Below are 16,717 nucleotides of genomic sequence, written 5' to 3' on the forward strand. Positions count from 1 at the left end.
GTAGCGGCGCTAGTCCGGCGGGCGGTACTCTGGCCGCCATGCCGCGCAGCCAGCCGGCGGCCTGACGTGCTAGCTCCCCTCTCTACACAAGACAGGGACAGGTAGTTGTGGTCTCACTCACCCAGATGGTCCAGAGTGACCCCCATAGCCTTCCTTATGCGGTGTAGCGGCGCTAGTCCGGCGGGGCGGTACTCTGGCCGCCATGCCGCGCAGCCAGCCGGCGGCCTGACGTGCTAGCTCCCCTCTCTACACAAGACAGGGACAGGTAGTTGTGGTCTCACTCACCCAGATGGTCCAGAGTGACCCCCATAGCCTTCCTTATGCGGTGTAGCGGCGCTAGTCCGGCGGGCGGTACTCTGGCCGCCATGCCGCGCAGCCAGCCGGCGGCCTGACGTGCTAGCTCCCCTCTCTACACAAGACAGGGACAGGTAGTTGTGGTCTCACTCACCCAGATGGTCCAGAGTGACCCCCATAGCCTTCCTTATGCGGTGTAGCGGCGCTAGTCCGGCGGGCGGTACTCTGGCCGCCATGCCGCGCAGCCAGCCGGCGGCCTGACGTGCTAGCTCCCCTCTCTACACAAGACAGGGACAGGTAGTTGTGGTCTCACTCACCCAGATGGTCCAGAGTGACCCCCATAGCCTTCCTTATGCGGTGTAGCGGCGCTAGTCCGGCGGGCGGTACTCTGGCCGCCATGCCGCGCAGCCAGCCGGCGGCCTGACGTGCTAGCTCCCCTCTCTACACAAGACAGGGACAGGTAGTTGTGGTCTCACTCACCCAGATGGTCCAGAGTGACCCCCATAGCCTTCCTTATGCGGTGTAGCGGCGCTAGTCCGGCGGGCGGTACTCTGGCCCGCCATGCCGCGCAGCCAGCCGGCGGCCTGACGTGCTAGCTCCCCTCTCTACACAAGACAGGGACAGGTAGTTGTGGTCTCACTCACCCAGATGGTCCAGAGTGACCCCCATAGCCTTCCTTATGCGGTTGTAGCGGCCGCCTAGTCCGGCGGGCGGTACTCTGGCCGCCATGCCGCGCAGCCAGCCGGCGGCCTGACGTGCTAGCTCCCCTCTCTCCACAAGACAGGGACAGGTAGTTGTGGTCTCACTCACCCAGATGGTCCAGAGTGACCCCCATAGCCTTCCTTATGCGGTGTAGCGGCCGCCTTAGTCCGGGGCGCGGTACTCTGGCCGCCATGCCGCGCAGCCCAGCCGGCGGTCCTGACGTGCTAGCTCCCCTCTCTACACAAGACAGGGACAGGTAGTTGTGGTCTCACTCACCCAGATGGTCCAGAGTGACCCCCTTATGCGGTGTAGCGGCGCTAGTCCGGCGGGCGGTACTCTGGCCGCCATGCCGCGCAGCCAGCCGGCGGCCTGACGTGCTAGCTCCCCTCTCTACACAAGACAGGGACAGGTAGTTGTGGTCTCACTCACCCAGATGGTCCAGAGTGACCCCCATAGCCTTCCTTATGCGGTGTAGCGGCGCTAGTCCGGCGGGCGGTACTCTGGCCGCCATGCCGCGCAGCCAGCCGGCGGCCTGACGTGCTAGCTCCCCTCTCTACACAAGACAGGGACAGGTAGTTGTGGTCTCACTCACCCAGATGGTCCAGAGTGACCCCCATAGCCTTCCTTATGCGGTGTAGCGGCGCTAGTCCGGCGGGCGGTACTCTGGCCGCCATGCCGCGCAGCCAGCCGGCGGCCTGACGTGCTAGCTCCCCTCTCTACACAAGACAGGGACAGGTAGTTGTGGTCTCACTCACCCAGATGGTCCAGAGTGACGCCCATAGCCTTCCTTATGCGGTGTAGCGGCGCTAGTCCGGCGGGCGGTACTCTGGCCGCCATGCCGCGCAGCCAGCCGGCGGCCTGACGTGCTAGCTCCCCTCTCTACACAAGACAGGGACAGGTAGTTGTGGTCTCACTCACCCAGATGGTCCAGAGTGACGCCCATAGCCTTCCTTATGCGGTGTAGCGGCGCTAGTCCGGCGGGCGGTACTCTGGCCGCCATGCCGCGCAGCCAGCCGGCGGCCTGACGTGCTAGCTCCCCTCTCTACACAAGACAGGGACAGGTAGTTGTGGTCTCACTCACCCAGATGGTCCAGAGTGACGCCCATAGCCTTCCTTATGCGGTGTAGCGGCGCTAGTCCGGCGGGCGGTACTCTGGCCGCCATGCCGCGCAGCCAGCCGGCGGCCTGGCGTGCTAGCTCCCCTCTCTACACAAGACAGGGACAGGTAGTTGTGGTCTCACTCACCCAGATGGTCCAGAGTGACCCCCATAGCCTTCCTTATGCGGTGTAGCGGCGCTAGTCCGGCGGGCGGTACTCTGGCCGCCATGCCGCGCAGCCAGCCGGCGGCCTGACGTGCTAGCTCCCCTCTCTACACAAGACAGGGACAGGTAGTTGTGGTCTCACTCACCCAGATGGTCCAGAGTGACGCCCATAGCCTTCCTTATGCGGTGTAGCGGCGCTAGTCCGGCGGGCGGTACTCTGGCCGCCATGCCGCGCAGCCAGCCGGCGGCCTGGCGTGCTAGCTCACGCTCGCCGGCGCCGGCGCGGGCCGCGAGAGACAGGTGCCACGGCGGGGTTGTTGACAGTCTGTAAAGAAAAATATAATGTTACAGTGCATTTTTAATAAATAAATATATAGGACATTTTTACACAAATTGACTAAGCCCCGTAAGCTCAAGAAGTTGTGGGTACTCAGACAACGTTATACAGGGTGCCCGGTAATTAATGGATAACCTTCTAACCACCGACAGGGCACCTTAGGCTGGTCCAGAAAATGCACTTATAGGTCTAGTAAAAGTTTCGTGGTTTTCGAGATAATCGAACTTTTCTGTCTTTTTTAATAGCTAGCACCATACTTCAAATTTAGAAAAGTGCGATTATCTCGAAAACCACGAAAGTTTTACTAGACCTATAAGTGCATTTTCTGGACCAGCCTAAGGTGCCCTGTCGGTGGTTAGAAGGTTATCCATTAATTACCGGGCACCCTGTATATAATATACAACTTAAATACATAGAACGTCCATGACTCGGGAACAAATATCTGTGCTCATCACACAAATAAATAGGCATGACTATAGAACCGAGCCGCAAGTGCCGATACCAAAATAGGGCGACCACAAATACGTTTAAGCAATACCCTAGAAAATTTCTTTACGTACGGATCGTTGCAGGCCGATCGCTCATTGGATTGAGATTCAGATCATACGCAATCATAACATGCTCATCGTATAAATCTGTTCCTTTTAATATAAAAATAAATTTTATTAAAATAACTAAGAAAGCATGCACAAAAGGTGTCCGGCTAGCCCCAAACTAGGCTGAGCCCGTATCAAGATAACAATAGAGTAAGTAACAGATTGGATAAACTAAACGTAATAATTGTGTGTGAGAGTCAGACAAAGTAAGAGTTATGCTTGTAGGGTGTGTAAGTGAGTGTGTATGTGTGTTTCTGTGTGTGTGTGTGTGTTTGTGTGAAAGATGTAGGAGAGCGAGTGAGTCAGGACTAGATGACGACAGACCTAAACCATAGAGAAAAAAATGTATAGATTGCTCACTCCATACATTAGTATTGATACCCAAAAGACTATTAATTTCAGTGTCTACATCTAGCATCGAGTAGCGGATCTATCAGTACTGCTACTTGACAATAGATAAGCACCGACCGGAAAGTCTTCTGCTCAACAACATAAGACTTTTCGATCGGTGCTACATCTATTGTCAAGTAGCAGTACTGATAGTTCCGCTACTCGATGCTAGATGCTAATAGTCTTTTTGGTATCAAAACTGATGTATGGAGTGAGCACTCGTCTTACTATATTTCTCTATGCCTAGACATAAGAACGTATTATATCTTCCATAGGTATCATTGTAAGATAGGGTCACAAACCATTTTTTGAGTTTAGATTTAACATTTGATAAGGTACATGTTTTTAGATCGTTTATTTTGCAAACAGAGTTATATATAAATGGGTGTACATGGGAAGCAAACCTCGACGTGAGATGTTTGGACAGCAGGTACGGACTCTATACAGGGTGTCTCTGACTATGCGGCTTTAAATCCAACCCTAGTAGCACGGTCGCATTTTTATCGTTTATCACCATGCCTGTCACGTTCTAACAAGTATGTAAGTGCGAAAGTGACGGGCATAGTGATAGTCGATAAAAATGGAACCGTGCTGAGCCCGCAGGGCTCGATTCTATTCGCTAAACTGAGCTACTTTTATTATGGCACCAACCCCGAAATCCCGAATTTTTTTTTTACTTTTTCATACATTTTGGCTGATCAGATGTCGACGATTTCTATGGAAAAGCCAAAAAAAATTCCCCGATTTTAGGGTTGGTCCCATAGTAAAAGTAGCTCAGTTTAGCGAGTAAAATCAAGCCCTGGATTTAAAGCCCCATGGTCAGAGACACCATGTAAACGTTTTGTTCCCACAGCTTTAGCTTTAACGTATACGGACACAGACGGTATAATCTTACCTGTCTCTCTGTTCCTTCTCAAGTTTCTGCAGCACCTCGCACGTGTGTTTCAAGGCCGTGGCGATGCCGTAGTCATGTTGCGAGGCAGCTATGTCCTCTTCGACATCGTTCAAAAAGTCCACGTCTATACCCAGCTCTGAGAGCGTCTTTAGTTGCTCGACGTCTACCTTCACTGATGATATATCCTGGAAAAAGAGGAAAAAAAAACATTTATTTTGCTAGCAGGGATCAAAGACTCTTTGTAGTGTTAATGGGGAAGGAAACTGCCAAAATTAGACACCTAACGATAATTTTAAGAGTTAAAATAAAAATTTTAACAGTTCGGACATTTTGTATCTCATTAGCATTAAAAAAACAATTATTTAAAGACGGGTCTCTATTTGTTTCCCATAAAGTTTTGAGTCATAATGTATTGTTTGTCCACATTTTCGTTAGTCATAATTTGGATTTTCTCAGAAACGCGAAACTTTTCAGGATTGCCATAAAACCAACCTAACCTATCTCCTATCCTGTCCTATGACAACCTTAGGATATTCCTGAAAAGTTAACGGTTTCAGAATTATGACTAATGATAATCTGAAAATACATTACGACTTTCAATAATTATGTACATTAGGTACACGATTTGAGACTGACATGAGTATGAAATTTTTTGTGGTTGATCACGATATGCGTCTTCCAAAGACGTAGTGTGAAAAACTGTTAGTTTTTTACAAGCCTTTTACTCAACTTGCATTGTATGTATGTATGTTTGTACGGGTCAAATCTTGCAAGTTAAATTTGATCCACTTCCCGGTTTCCGATGAAGCTGAAAATTTGCATACTTATGTAGGTCGGGTGACAATGCAATATTATGGTACCATCGAGCTGGTCTAATGATAGAGACAGGAGATGGCCATAGGAACTCTGTGATAATTTGATAAAACACAACCTAATTGTGTTTGGGGTTTTTAGAAATGTCTCTATGAGTATTAGTTGTCTGTGGTATAAGTACAGCCAGCGATACAAGTGTAGGGTTTTTGGTATTTAGCATACCTATTTAATTCATTTTTAAAGTTACGGGTAGTTTGAAATAAGACCTAGCGTACCTACTTAATACGTTTAAGGGTAGTTTGAAATTGAAGACTGTTATTGGTTGGGTATAAAAAGAAAGACACTTGGCGGACAGCTCTCTTTGGTTGTTGAGTCGTGCTAGCAGGCGGTTGTCAAGAGAAGAGATTATTGTGAATTGGAAGAAGACAAGAAAATAAATGGATAAATATCTTCAAGGTGTTGTTATTTTTACACAAGCTTGTACCAAAAATGATCTATTTGCTTAAATCTTTTTTATATGTATTTTCTCCTATTTAATATATACCTTCTCATCTTGGGATGGCTGTTCTAGATCCTTTTTCTTGTCAGGAAACAACGCCTCCATATCGTAGAACAGGTTCCAAGGGGAGTCCGGGGCAAAGCGGAGCATTTCTTCGTTGCCCTGGCCCGTTTCTGACGCTGAAAGTTTAAAGCGGGCATTACATTATACAATTTGCAGAGCGCTAATCAAGTGTCGCTAGGCGAGATAAAAAAGCGGCCAAGTGCGAGTCGGACTCGCCCATGAAGGGTTCCGTATTTAGGCGATTTATGACGTATAAAAAAAAACTACTTACTAGATCTCGTTCAAACCAATTTTCGGTGGAAGTTTACATGGTAATGTACATCATATATTTTTTTTAGTTTTATCATTCTCTTATTTTAGAAGTTACAGGGGGGGGGACACACATTTTACCACTTTGGAAGTGTCTCTCGCGCAAACTATTCAGTTTAGAAAAAAATGATATTAGAAACCTCAATATCATTTTTGAAGACCTATCCATAGATACCCCACACGTATGGGTTTGATGAAAAAAAATTTTTTGAGTTTCAGTTCGAAGTATGGGGAACCCCAAAAATTTTTTTTTTTTTTTTTCTATTTTTGTGTGAAAATCTTAATGCGGTTCACAGAATACATCTGCTTACCAAGTTTCAACAGTATAGTTCTTATAGTTTCGGAGAAAAGTGGCTGTGACATACGGGCGGACAGACAGACGGACAGACAGACAGACAGACATGACGAATCTATAAGGGTTCCGTTTTTTGCCATTTGGCTACGGAACCCTAAAAAGAGCTTGTTCATTACACTACACTAGCTAGCGACGCTAGTTAGTGTCTTATTTTCATTTCGGCAGTGATCATCGTTCGAATCGAACCGCATCTTCCGAACAGAGCTAGTATATCAAGGCACCATCAAAACATCAAAAAGTTGGCATTGTTTTAACACTTGTCTAGTTCAATTTTCACGAATAAAAATCTTTAATTGGAATCTTTATGTTTTTTATCCCATAAAAATAGCATGTATTTATAAAGTTCAATCATGTTTAGCAGTACTTCCTGTTCCCTAGTCTGTGGCTGCGTCATTTTGAACTGAAATACAATAAATAAAACATCCATACGTTCGAGTGCGTCGGTGGCGTGCCGATAACTGACCTTGCACAGTAAGCGCTAAGCGCGCTAAAACCATTTACACTATGCGTTCTAGTGCGCTAGGAAGCGTTAGTGCGGCAGAGCACATGTGATCGCACTAGATTGGGTCACTAAAGCTTTGGATTCCTCCGAAAACGGTGCCGTCATATTACGGCCGCTATATAGCGTTGACTGACGTCACTAGAACGTTGTCTATGTAAACAAGATGGCGCGGTTTCCTAGACGGCGTTACGTTACGTTGATTGTCAACGTAAAGCTTTGGATTCCTCCGAAAACGGTGCCGTCATATGACGGCCGTCATATAGCGGCAGCAAAAGGCGGCCGTCTTTACGGTGGCGACATGTGGAAAGTACCACGGCGTCATAACACACCGTCTTCCACCAAGGTCAAAGCGGCAAATTTGAAAAATGTAGGCGCGATGGGATAACTTCCCATAGAAAATTTGAATTTCGCGCCTTTTCCTACTAACAAGATTTGCTTGATCATCTATAATTTACTTGGAGGATGAAATATCATCAGAAGAGGAAAATAATCGTAGTACGGAATCATTTATTCAAATCTCGTGTCATTTATTCAAAATGGCGTCACCGCTATCTAATAAAACGTTCACGAAACTATCGACAAGGTCATGACGGCCGTCATCTTACGTTACGTTGACAATCAACGTAACGTAACGCCGTCTAGGAAACCGCGCCATCTTGTTTACATAGACAACGTTCTAGTGACGTCAGTCAACGCTATATAGCGGCCGTAATATGACGGCACCGTTTTCGGAGGAATCCAAAGCTTAACGTAAGATGACGGCCGTCATGACCTTGTCGATAGTTTCGTGAACGTTTTATTAGATAGCGGTGACGCCATTTTGAATAAATGACACGAGATTTGAATAAATGATTCCGTACTACGATTATTTTCCTCTTCTGATGATATTTCATCCTCCAAGTAAATTATAGATGATCAAGCAAATCTTGTCAGTAGGAAAAGGCGCGAAATTCAAATTTTCTATGGGACGTTATCCCATCGCGCCTACATTTTTCAAATTTGCCGCTTTGGCCTTGGTGGCTGACGGTGTGTTATGACGCCGTGGTACTTTCCACATGTCACCGTAAAGACGGCCGTCTTTTGCGGCCGCTATATGACGGCCGTCATATGACGGCACCGTTTTCGGAGGAATCCAAAGCTTAACTGGCTAGCTGCCTTTACACTATGCTAAATTAGTGCGCTAACTCAGCTGGCGCTCTGCAAATTGTATAATGTAATGCCCGCTTAAGTTTCGTTAGTCTCGCACTGAAGTCGTCAAAAACTTTCAACCCCAATTTCTCTACTTTAGCAGATGATAAAGTTTCTTTCTGGGAAGCTAGGGTGATTTCAAAAACTTGTTTTGTGTAACGTCCTACCTGTAACGGTTCAGGGCCGATACAGACGGACTGCGACCAGACTGTAACTTGTATGCAACTGCACGCCAACTGCAACGTCGACGTGCAGTTTCCATACAAGTTGCAGTCGGGTTGCAGTCCGTCTGTACCGGCCCTTAGACTGCGTTGTCTGTGATGAAATTCATCAATGTAAGTAGGTAACGGAATTGTTTTAGATTAGAACATTCTTACAAAAATCATTCGAGTCTCACGATAAGCTCAATAAGGCTTAAATCTTGGAAAACTAGATAGATTTCCTCAGATTTTTTTACCTCATATGACATTAAAGAAAAGAAAATACATTTATTTTACACTAGCTTTTGCCCGCGACCTCGTCTGCGTGGAATTAGTTCAAGCAGTTAGAGTAAGTATGCAGCGCCTGGATAAAACGAATGGCAATAATTTGGAGTATAATACGCTTAATTGCTACACCAATTAACAGGCGTTTCATTAATTTTCTCATTTCCATCCCCCGTTTTCACCCTCATTAGGGTTTCCGACATAAAAACTATCCTATGCCCTTCCCCGGGACTCAAACTATCTCTATGCCAAATTTAAATTAAATCCGTTCAGCGGTTTAAGCGTGAAGAGGTAACAGACAGACAGACACACTTTCGCATTTATAATATTAGTATGGATTAGGACTGCATTTAGAAAGATCTTACGTAGGGTATGATAGAGCAAGTGCGACTCCTCTTTAGTGAGAGTGGCGAAAGTCCCATCGTAGGAAGGCGCGAAAGAGCTAAAGGGTCCGTAGTTGAGCGGCTTTACCCCTTTCACAAGATTACGGCGGTCTTCGCGTGGAGCTGAAACAAAAAAAAAACAAATATAAAAAATTAATATCCATAGCCAGCAAATCTTTCCATCATATGGGTCAAGACCCTAGCGACATCTACCGTAAGAACGTTACACTTCTTAAACGGCTACCAGAGCCCGTGTCCGGACCCCTTACGCCTTAGCTTATGCATATGAAGAGCCCATCAACGTGCAGACTAGCGCCACTGCTAAATAACCGTGACTATTTAAATTTAACGAAATATATTTAAAAAAGCGGCCAAGTGCGAGTCGGACTCGCCCATGAAGGGTTCCGTATTTAGGCGATTTATGACGTATATAAAAACTACTTACTAGATCTCGTTCAAACCAATTTTTGGTGGAAGTTTACATGGTAATGTACATCATATATTTTTTTAGTTTTATCATTCTCTTATTTTAGAAGTTACAGGGGAGGGGGGGGGGGACACCCATTTTACCACTTTGGAAGTGTCTCTCGCGCAAACTATTCAGTTTAGAAAAAAATGATATTAGAAACCTCAATATCATTTTTGAAGACCTATCCATAGATACCCCACACGTATGGGTTTGATGAAAAAAATTTTTTTGAGTTTCAGTTCGAAGTATGGGAAACCCCAAAAATTTATTGTTTTTTTTTTCTATTTTTGTGTGAAAATCTTAATGCGGTTCACAGAATACATCTACTTACCAAGTTTCAACAGTATAGTTCTTATAGTTTCGGAGAAAAGTGGCTGTGACATACGGACGGACAGACAGACGGACAGACAGACAGACATGACGAATCTATAAGGGTTCCGTTTTTTGCCATTTGGCTACGGAACCCTAAAAATAAACATCCATAGCAAATCTTTCCACCATATGGGTCAAGGGGACCCTAGCGACATCTATCGTAAGAGCGTTACACTTCTTAAACGGCTACCAGAGCCCGTGTCCGGACCCCTTACGCCTTAGTGTAAGGCCTAGGGTTTGCACGACGGATCCGAAATGTATGGGAATATCCGCGGATCCGGATAATTTCATACATTTCGGATCCGGATTGCAAACCCTAGTAAGGCCTGAGTGGACGCTCGAAGCGGAGCGTTCAGCGGGGCGTGCAGCGTGGCGTCGGGCTCACGCGTGATGTGAGCAGCGTGCACTAAGGCCGCCTATACGCTTGCATTTGTTTAACATGCACGCCGCACGCCCCGCCCCGCTGCACGCCCAACTCGAGCGTCCACTCAGGCCTTACACTTATGCTTATGCATATTAAGAGCCCATCAACGTGCACACTAGCGCCACTGCTAAATAATCGTGATTATTTAAATTTAACGAAATATATTTAAAAAAGCGGCCAAGTGCGAGTCGGACTCGCCCATGAAGGGTTCCGTATTTAGGCGATTTATGACGTATTAAAAAAAAACTACTTGCTAGATCTCGTTCAAACCAATTTTCGGTGGAAGTTTACATGGTAATGTACATCATATATTTTTTTTAGTTTTATCATTCTCTTATTTTAGAAGTTACAGGAGGGGGGGGGGGACACATTTTACCACTTTGGAAGTGTCTCTCGCGCAAACTATTCAGTTTAGAAAAAAAATGATATTAGAAACCTCAATATCATTTTTGAAGACCTATCCATAGATACCCCACACGTATGGGTTTGATGAAAAAAAAAAATTTTGAGTTTCAGTTCGAAGTATGGGGAACCCCAAAAATTTATTGTTTTTATTCTATTTTTGTGTGAAAATCTTAATGCGGTTCACAGAATACATCTACTTACCAAGTTTCAACAGTATAGTTCTTATAGTTTCGGAGAAAAGTGGCTGTGACATACGGACGGACAGACAGACGGACAGACAGACGGACAGACAGACAGACAGACAGACATGACGAATCTATAAGGATTCCGTTTTTTGCCATTTGGCTACGGAGCCCTAAAAAGCGGGCGCTACGTACTGTATCTTGCATTAAAGTACCTTTTGAATACATCAAACTAGTTTCTATGTTGCTGGATTCGTCAATCTATGAACTCAAAACAAAAACGGCCGTTTTAACTTTGGACGCATAGATTGACGAATCCAGCAACATAGAAACTAGTTTGATGTATTCAAAAGGTACTTTAATACAAGATACAGTACGTAGCAGCCCCCTTTTTAGGGTTCCGTACCCAAAGGGTAAAAACGGGACCCTATTACTAAGACTCCGCTGTCCGTCCGTCCGTCCGTCTGTCACCAGGCTGTATCTCACGAACCGTGATAGCTAGACAGTTGAAATTTTCACAGATGATGTATTTCTGTTGCCGCTATAACAACAAATACTAAAAACAGAATAAAATAAAGATTTAAGTGGGGCTCCCATACAACAAACGTGATTTTTGACCGAAGTTAAGCAACGTCGGGCGGGGTCAATACTTGGATGGGTGACCGTATTTTTTGCTTGTTTTGCTCTATTTTTTGTTGATGGTGCGGAACCCTCCGTGCGCGAGTCCGACTCGCACTTGGCCGGTTTTTTTTAAATATATTTCGTTAAATTTAAATAATTACGATTATTTAGCAGTGGCGCTAGTGTGAAAGAAAGAAAGAAAGAAAATACATTTATTTACGACAAACACAGATGACAAAAACTTGTTGACAAATATACGATGTATATATAACGTTTTTCTACTCCAGCACTTAAATGTGTCAATTAAATGACTGACAGTGATATCTAAAGCAATGTCATTTGAATGCTTTGTCTATAGGCTCATAAGATGACTGCTAGCAGTCATCTTATGAGTATAATACAACTGCTTTATTTTTTTTAAAGATACAAGTTCCGATCATCTTGATTGAAAGAGGTATGTTTTCATTTACAATAATAACTCTTTTTTTTTTTAAATAATAACTAAATTTTTTTTAAATAATAACTCTTTTTTTTTAATAATAACTCTTTTTTTGCTGCAGCTGTCATAGAAAAAGTAATGTATGCAACAGCTCATAATTGGTTCTTAAAATTCTCGGGTCTTTTTTTACAAAACTCGACTACGTCTCGTTTTGTAACTTCGACCCTTGAATTTTAAGAACCCTTATTATATCACTGTTGCATAAACTACTATAAGAGCATTTTGCCATAAAAGGGTCACAACTCAGCATGTAGCTGGCAAAGCCAGCTGTTCTTCCGTTCGACGACGAGGCGGCTATGCTTTAATTAACTAAACTAATTAGAACTAATTAGAGAGTGTGCACGTTGATGGGCTCTTAATAGTACATTATTGCAGAGGCCGGGAAAGGGCAATTCGTGGATGAGTTTCGATTTTGTCGGACGACGCGTAGCGGAGTCCGACAAAGAAGACGAATCCACGAATTGCTATTCCTGCCGAGGCATATATAGTGCTTTTCTCCAAAACATGCGAGGAAATAAAGTAAAATAATAATTATTTAAGCATCGAGCATCACTCAAATCGAAACTTCACATCAAAAACGTCAATTTCCCTCGTTATTTTTAAAAGTTAAAGGCACAAACTTATTCTGCCATTCAATTCAGTACCATTCAATATTCGTTCATTGAAAATATAGTTGGTCAAACCAAATTGTCAGTAAATAAGAACAAAAATAACTATATTCATCCTTTTCTTTTGGGTTCTAGTACTGGTGTAAGACAAAGATAGTATGATTCTCTCTGTCTATGTCAAACTATAATTGTGCAATATAAGCTTTATGAACACGGATGAGATCCTTAAAAAAATATATAAATAATCTTTGATTTTATTAAGCAGTATTCGCACGATCATACACGAGCACAACGGTCTTGTAAGAACGAGACATGTAAGGTCGTTTATATTACTATCTCACTCTATCATATAGCTTGAAATGATAGCTGATCGGGTCGTGTAGACGCGGCCCGCGGCTATAATAATTGACTGTTTGCGTTTTTTATTTTTAAAAAGTAAAAAACACTACAGTAATAAGTTATTACTGTAGTGTTTTTTTACTTCCCGTCCGCTAGAACAGGACAGCGATAGTTTTATTTTTTTAAATTAGAGTTTGACAATAAAGAAGTACTTCCGGTACTATTTTTGCTACAATAAGGTGAACATTTCCGAGCATATTGGAGAAAAAGATGATATTTACCATACAGCGCGCCAGTGCCTTGCGTGAGCTTGCCGATGTACTGGCCCAGTGTGATGGGTCTCTCGTCGGCCGGTGTGGACGAGTCCACTGTGTTCGTCACCAAATTGAGGGTAGTTTTGCCTTCGGCGTCCATGTTCGGGAAGGCTGAAAAAAAAAATAGTTACGAATAAATGCATTTTTTTCCACTTCCAATGTTCCAATGTATTCTCAGTCTCTAGTACAGTCAGCAGCAATAGTTGCTATGCGGGCGAGGTGTTGAAAATGATCTTGACGCGACGTTGTTGTTAAGAGAATCAGAGCGCGTCAAGGTAATTCAAATTCAAATCAAAATATACTTTATTCATGTAGGCCTAGCAACAAGCATTTATGAATAATAATTAGGTATTACAAACATTTTAATTAATTAATAGGTCATTTTGAACACCTCACCTGCTTAGCAACTTTTGCTGCTGACTGTACCTCAGTAATCTCGATATAGTGCTAAATGTCTTAGCAAAGGGGTACCCAACCTGTCTTTACTTCTTTGAAAATTGGATTAATTTAACAACTATCTTAGTCAAAAACATTTTTTGCTCGTTGACACTACTGTTAGGTATCTACTAATTCTCTTATGAATTGTATACATACCTATATTTATATTTTAAAGATTATTTTTTTAGTTTGTAGTGTATGTAACGCTTCAATTGTGTTTAGGGCTATACAACAAAGAACAGGTACCTAGTAATGGCATTATTCATAAACGGCTGCTAACTTAATCAGTTGATGATCGTCGTTATGCCATAAAAAGGGACAAACGAGGATCATCAGCTGATTAATTAAACTGCTGATTAAACCTTTCCATAGCGCCAACTACTGAACCACTTACCGCAAACTTGGAGACTCGCACAACGGCTAGGAACGCTGAATCTGCTGTACCTTATGAAGAAATAGTAGATATTACACTTACCTGAGATGCACTTGGCCTAGGCCCGTGCATAGCAGTAATCCGGTGAAAGCCGAGAAAATATGAAAAACCAATAATAATAATAACATACAGTTTACCTTTCTTAGCCAGCCTCTTGCGATGCTGCTCCCTAGCGGCCTCCATATGCAGTTTAACACTGTCTCCGTCCGGCCTCTCGGCCCCGTCGGACACCACCTCGGCCTCCGAGCCCCCTGATTTGATGGGGCTCGACCGTTTCAGCACCTTCTGTTGATGAGGAATATTAGCTTCGGCAATGGTAACTAAGCTAGGGCATGCTGTTGTACACGCTGGGTTGGTTGTAGTCTAATTTATTTTATAACTAGCGACCCGCCCTGGCTTCGCACGGGTTAACATTTTATACACAAACCTTCCTCAAGAATCACTCAATCAATAGGCGAAAACCGCATGAAAATCCGTTCAGTAGTTTTCGAGTTTATCGCGAACATACAAACACACAAACAGACAGACGTAGCGGGGGACTTTGTTTTATAAGGTGTAGTGATACACGCACCTTTAGCACAGAATAAGTAACAGTATTATCACCTTTAGCCCTATGGTTGACTGGTAGAGAATGCCTTTAAGCCTTAAATCCGCCATTTGTACATTTTATTTTGGATTTTGCACAATCAAGTTTAAATAAATAAATAAATAAACATAGATTATAGATATCATTAATATAACTTACTCGTATTTAAAAAAAAACTAGATCACAACCAACCCAGCAGGCGTGTCCTAACACTTCACCATGCAATTTTAATTGCGGTTCACTTGCACAAGATGAAGCCAAACCAAACTAACGACTATCACTTCTAGGCTTTTATTTTAATAATATTCCACTTGCTCAAAGATATAATATGACTGAAAAAATGTTAGATACAATATTGACAAAAATATTACTAATGCCGATGTGCCAAACGAGTCAAATATATTTTGATTTTTTTTTTCTTTTGTTCTTGTGCATAAAGAAAAAAAATCGTTTGAAAGGTTGTGCAGATCATACTGTACAAGTTTTACTGTGACCCACAACGAAAAAATTAAAAATATGTAGATAGACCAATCAAAATGCATGAAACAGCCAGTATTATATTCACGAATTCAGGATTGCACCTGTATTATAAAACTAAACAACAACATAAATATACATATTGACTTGGCAGAGTATAACAAGTAGTATATAAGTAGTATATAAGTTTAGGGTGTACCCTTTAAATTATATCTTTGAGCGAATAAAACAGGGCTAGTAAATATATATTCACTACTAAATGCGGAGACATTCACCTTTCGCCCGTACGTCCTAAGAGGCTGCGTGGCAGAAAGTTATCACGTAAAGGTCTTTTCAAATTAAAAAAAAACTGCATTTATACATTTAAAGACAACCACATAATATTTAAAAAAAAAAATTTCTGACGTAAAGTCCATCGGGTTTAGTATCATTATTACAAACTTAAAATTAAGGGGATATAAATTGGTATCAAATTATCTGTAGATTTCAAGAAACAACTCCTTGTTACCTGGATTTTTGATGTCCATTGCCTCTCATCTAAAGTTAATATAAATTCACCTTTCAAGGATTCACTTGGCATCATGAATCCTTTAATCCTACTTACTAATTATAATCTAATCGTTATTATTGTTCCTTCCATTAATTATTATATACAAATTTATTTTACTTTGGAAAATGTCTTTGCAAATATGTAAAATGTAGACGCAGGTACAACAAAAGATTTGTTAAAATAACAATATTCAAGTTTGAAATGGCACATTTTTATTATGGATTTTAAATGAAATATAAAACAGTTTAATATTATATTTAATTCTGTACAAATACTCATATTATTCCAATTTCACATCAGTAATCTTGTTATTGTGTGTGTTTCAAAACCTTAGAAAATCAAAAATCAATAATACTCACGGGTACATTAGGCGTTTTAAAAACAGTCGCCATGGCACTAACACTGATTCGTTTTGACTTTTATTTTTACACATTTTAAATATTTCGGCCGTTACGCTGCGTGATTTAAAACTAACAAGTTGCTGGGTCAAGACTGTATACTTAATAAACATTTGACAACTGACAGTTGATAACACTTTTGTCTGCCTACCCACTATTACGATTTTTATTTTTTAGCAAGCATTTTTCTACTTTTTTTCTTGGTTTTATGTTTTTATTAGTGTCCGACCGAAGGTTCGGTTTCGGTGTCGGTTTCGGCCAGTTTCGGCCAAAAAATCATGTTTCGGCCGTAGTTTCGGTTTCGGCCAAAAAACGGCCGAACCTTTCGGCCGGGCCGAAACATACGCAATGGTACTTCGTTCTATGAAACTAAACTATGTGACAAAGACCAAAAGTTGTGAAACAAGTAGGACAACAATATTAATACATATACTGATTTATGTATACAGGACATTAATCGGTTTATTATTAAACACAATTCCACTAATGATGGGGCCACTGAACGGTCGACGCAGTCTTAAGAGGCTGTC

The 16,717-nt window shown here is 42.6% G+C and overlaps 1 protein-coding gene and 1 long non-coding RNA gene across 2 annotated transcripts in view; one reads left to right on the forward strand and one right to left on the reverse strand.

Annotated features, from left to right (window-relative positions):
• LOC134647420 (bromodomain-containing protein 7-like) overlaps positions 1 to 16,717 on the reverse strand; it is a 31,269-nt gene that overhangs the window by 9,944 nt on the left and 4,608 nt on the right. The window contains exons 6-12 of the mRNA XM_063501773.1: positions 15,515 to 15,538; positions 14,314 to 14,461; positions 13,273 to 13,416; positions 9,055 to 9,195; positions 5,833 to 5,966; positions 4,476 to 4,660; positions 2,404 to 2,582 (exon numbers count right to left, since the gene is read on the reverse strand). Of these exons, the coding sequence (XP_063357843.1) occupies positions 2,404 to 2,582; positions 4,476 to 4,660; positions 5,833 to 5,966; positions 9,055 to 9,195; positions 13,273 to 13,416; positions 14,314 to 14,461; positions 15,515 to 15,538 (955 nt within the window). The remainder of the gene's footprint in view (positions 1 to 2,403; positions 2,583 to 4,475; positions 4,661 to 5,832; positions 5,967 to 9,054; positions 9,196 to 13,272; positions 13,417 to 14,313; positions 14,462 to 15,514; positions 15,539 to 16,717) is intronic.
• The window catches only part of LOC134647431 (uncharacterized), an 86,587-nt gene continuing 80,498 nt past the window's right edge, over positions 10,629 to 16,717 (forward strand). Inside the window, exon 1 of the long non-coding RNA XR_010096828.1 lies at positions 10,629 to 10,846. This is a non-coding gene — a long non-coding RNA (uncharacterized LOC134647431). The remainder of the gene's footprint in view (positions 10,847 to 16,717) is intronic.

The sequence above is a fragment of the Cydia amplana genome, chromosome 4 (genome assembly GCF_948474715.1).
Source record: "Cydia amplana chromosome 4, ilCydAmpl1.1, whole genome shotgun sequence".
Taxonomy (NCBI): Eukaryota; Metazoa; Arthropoda; class Insecta; order Lepidoptera; family Tortricidae; genus Cydia; species Cydia amplana.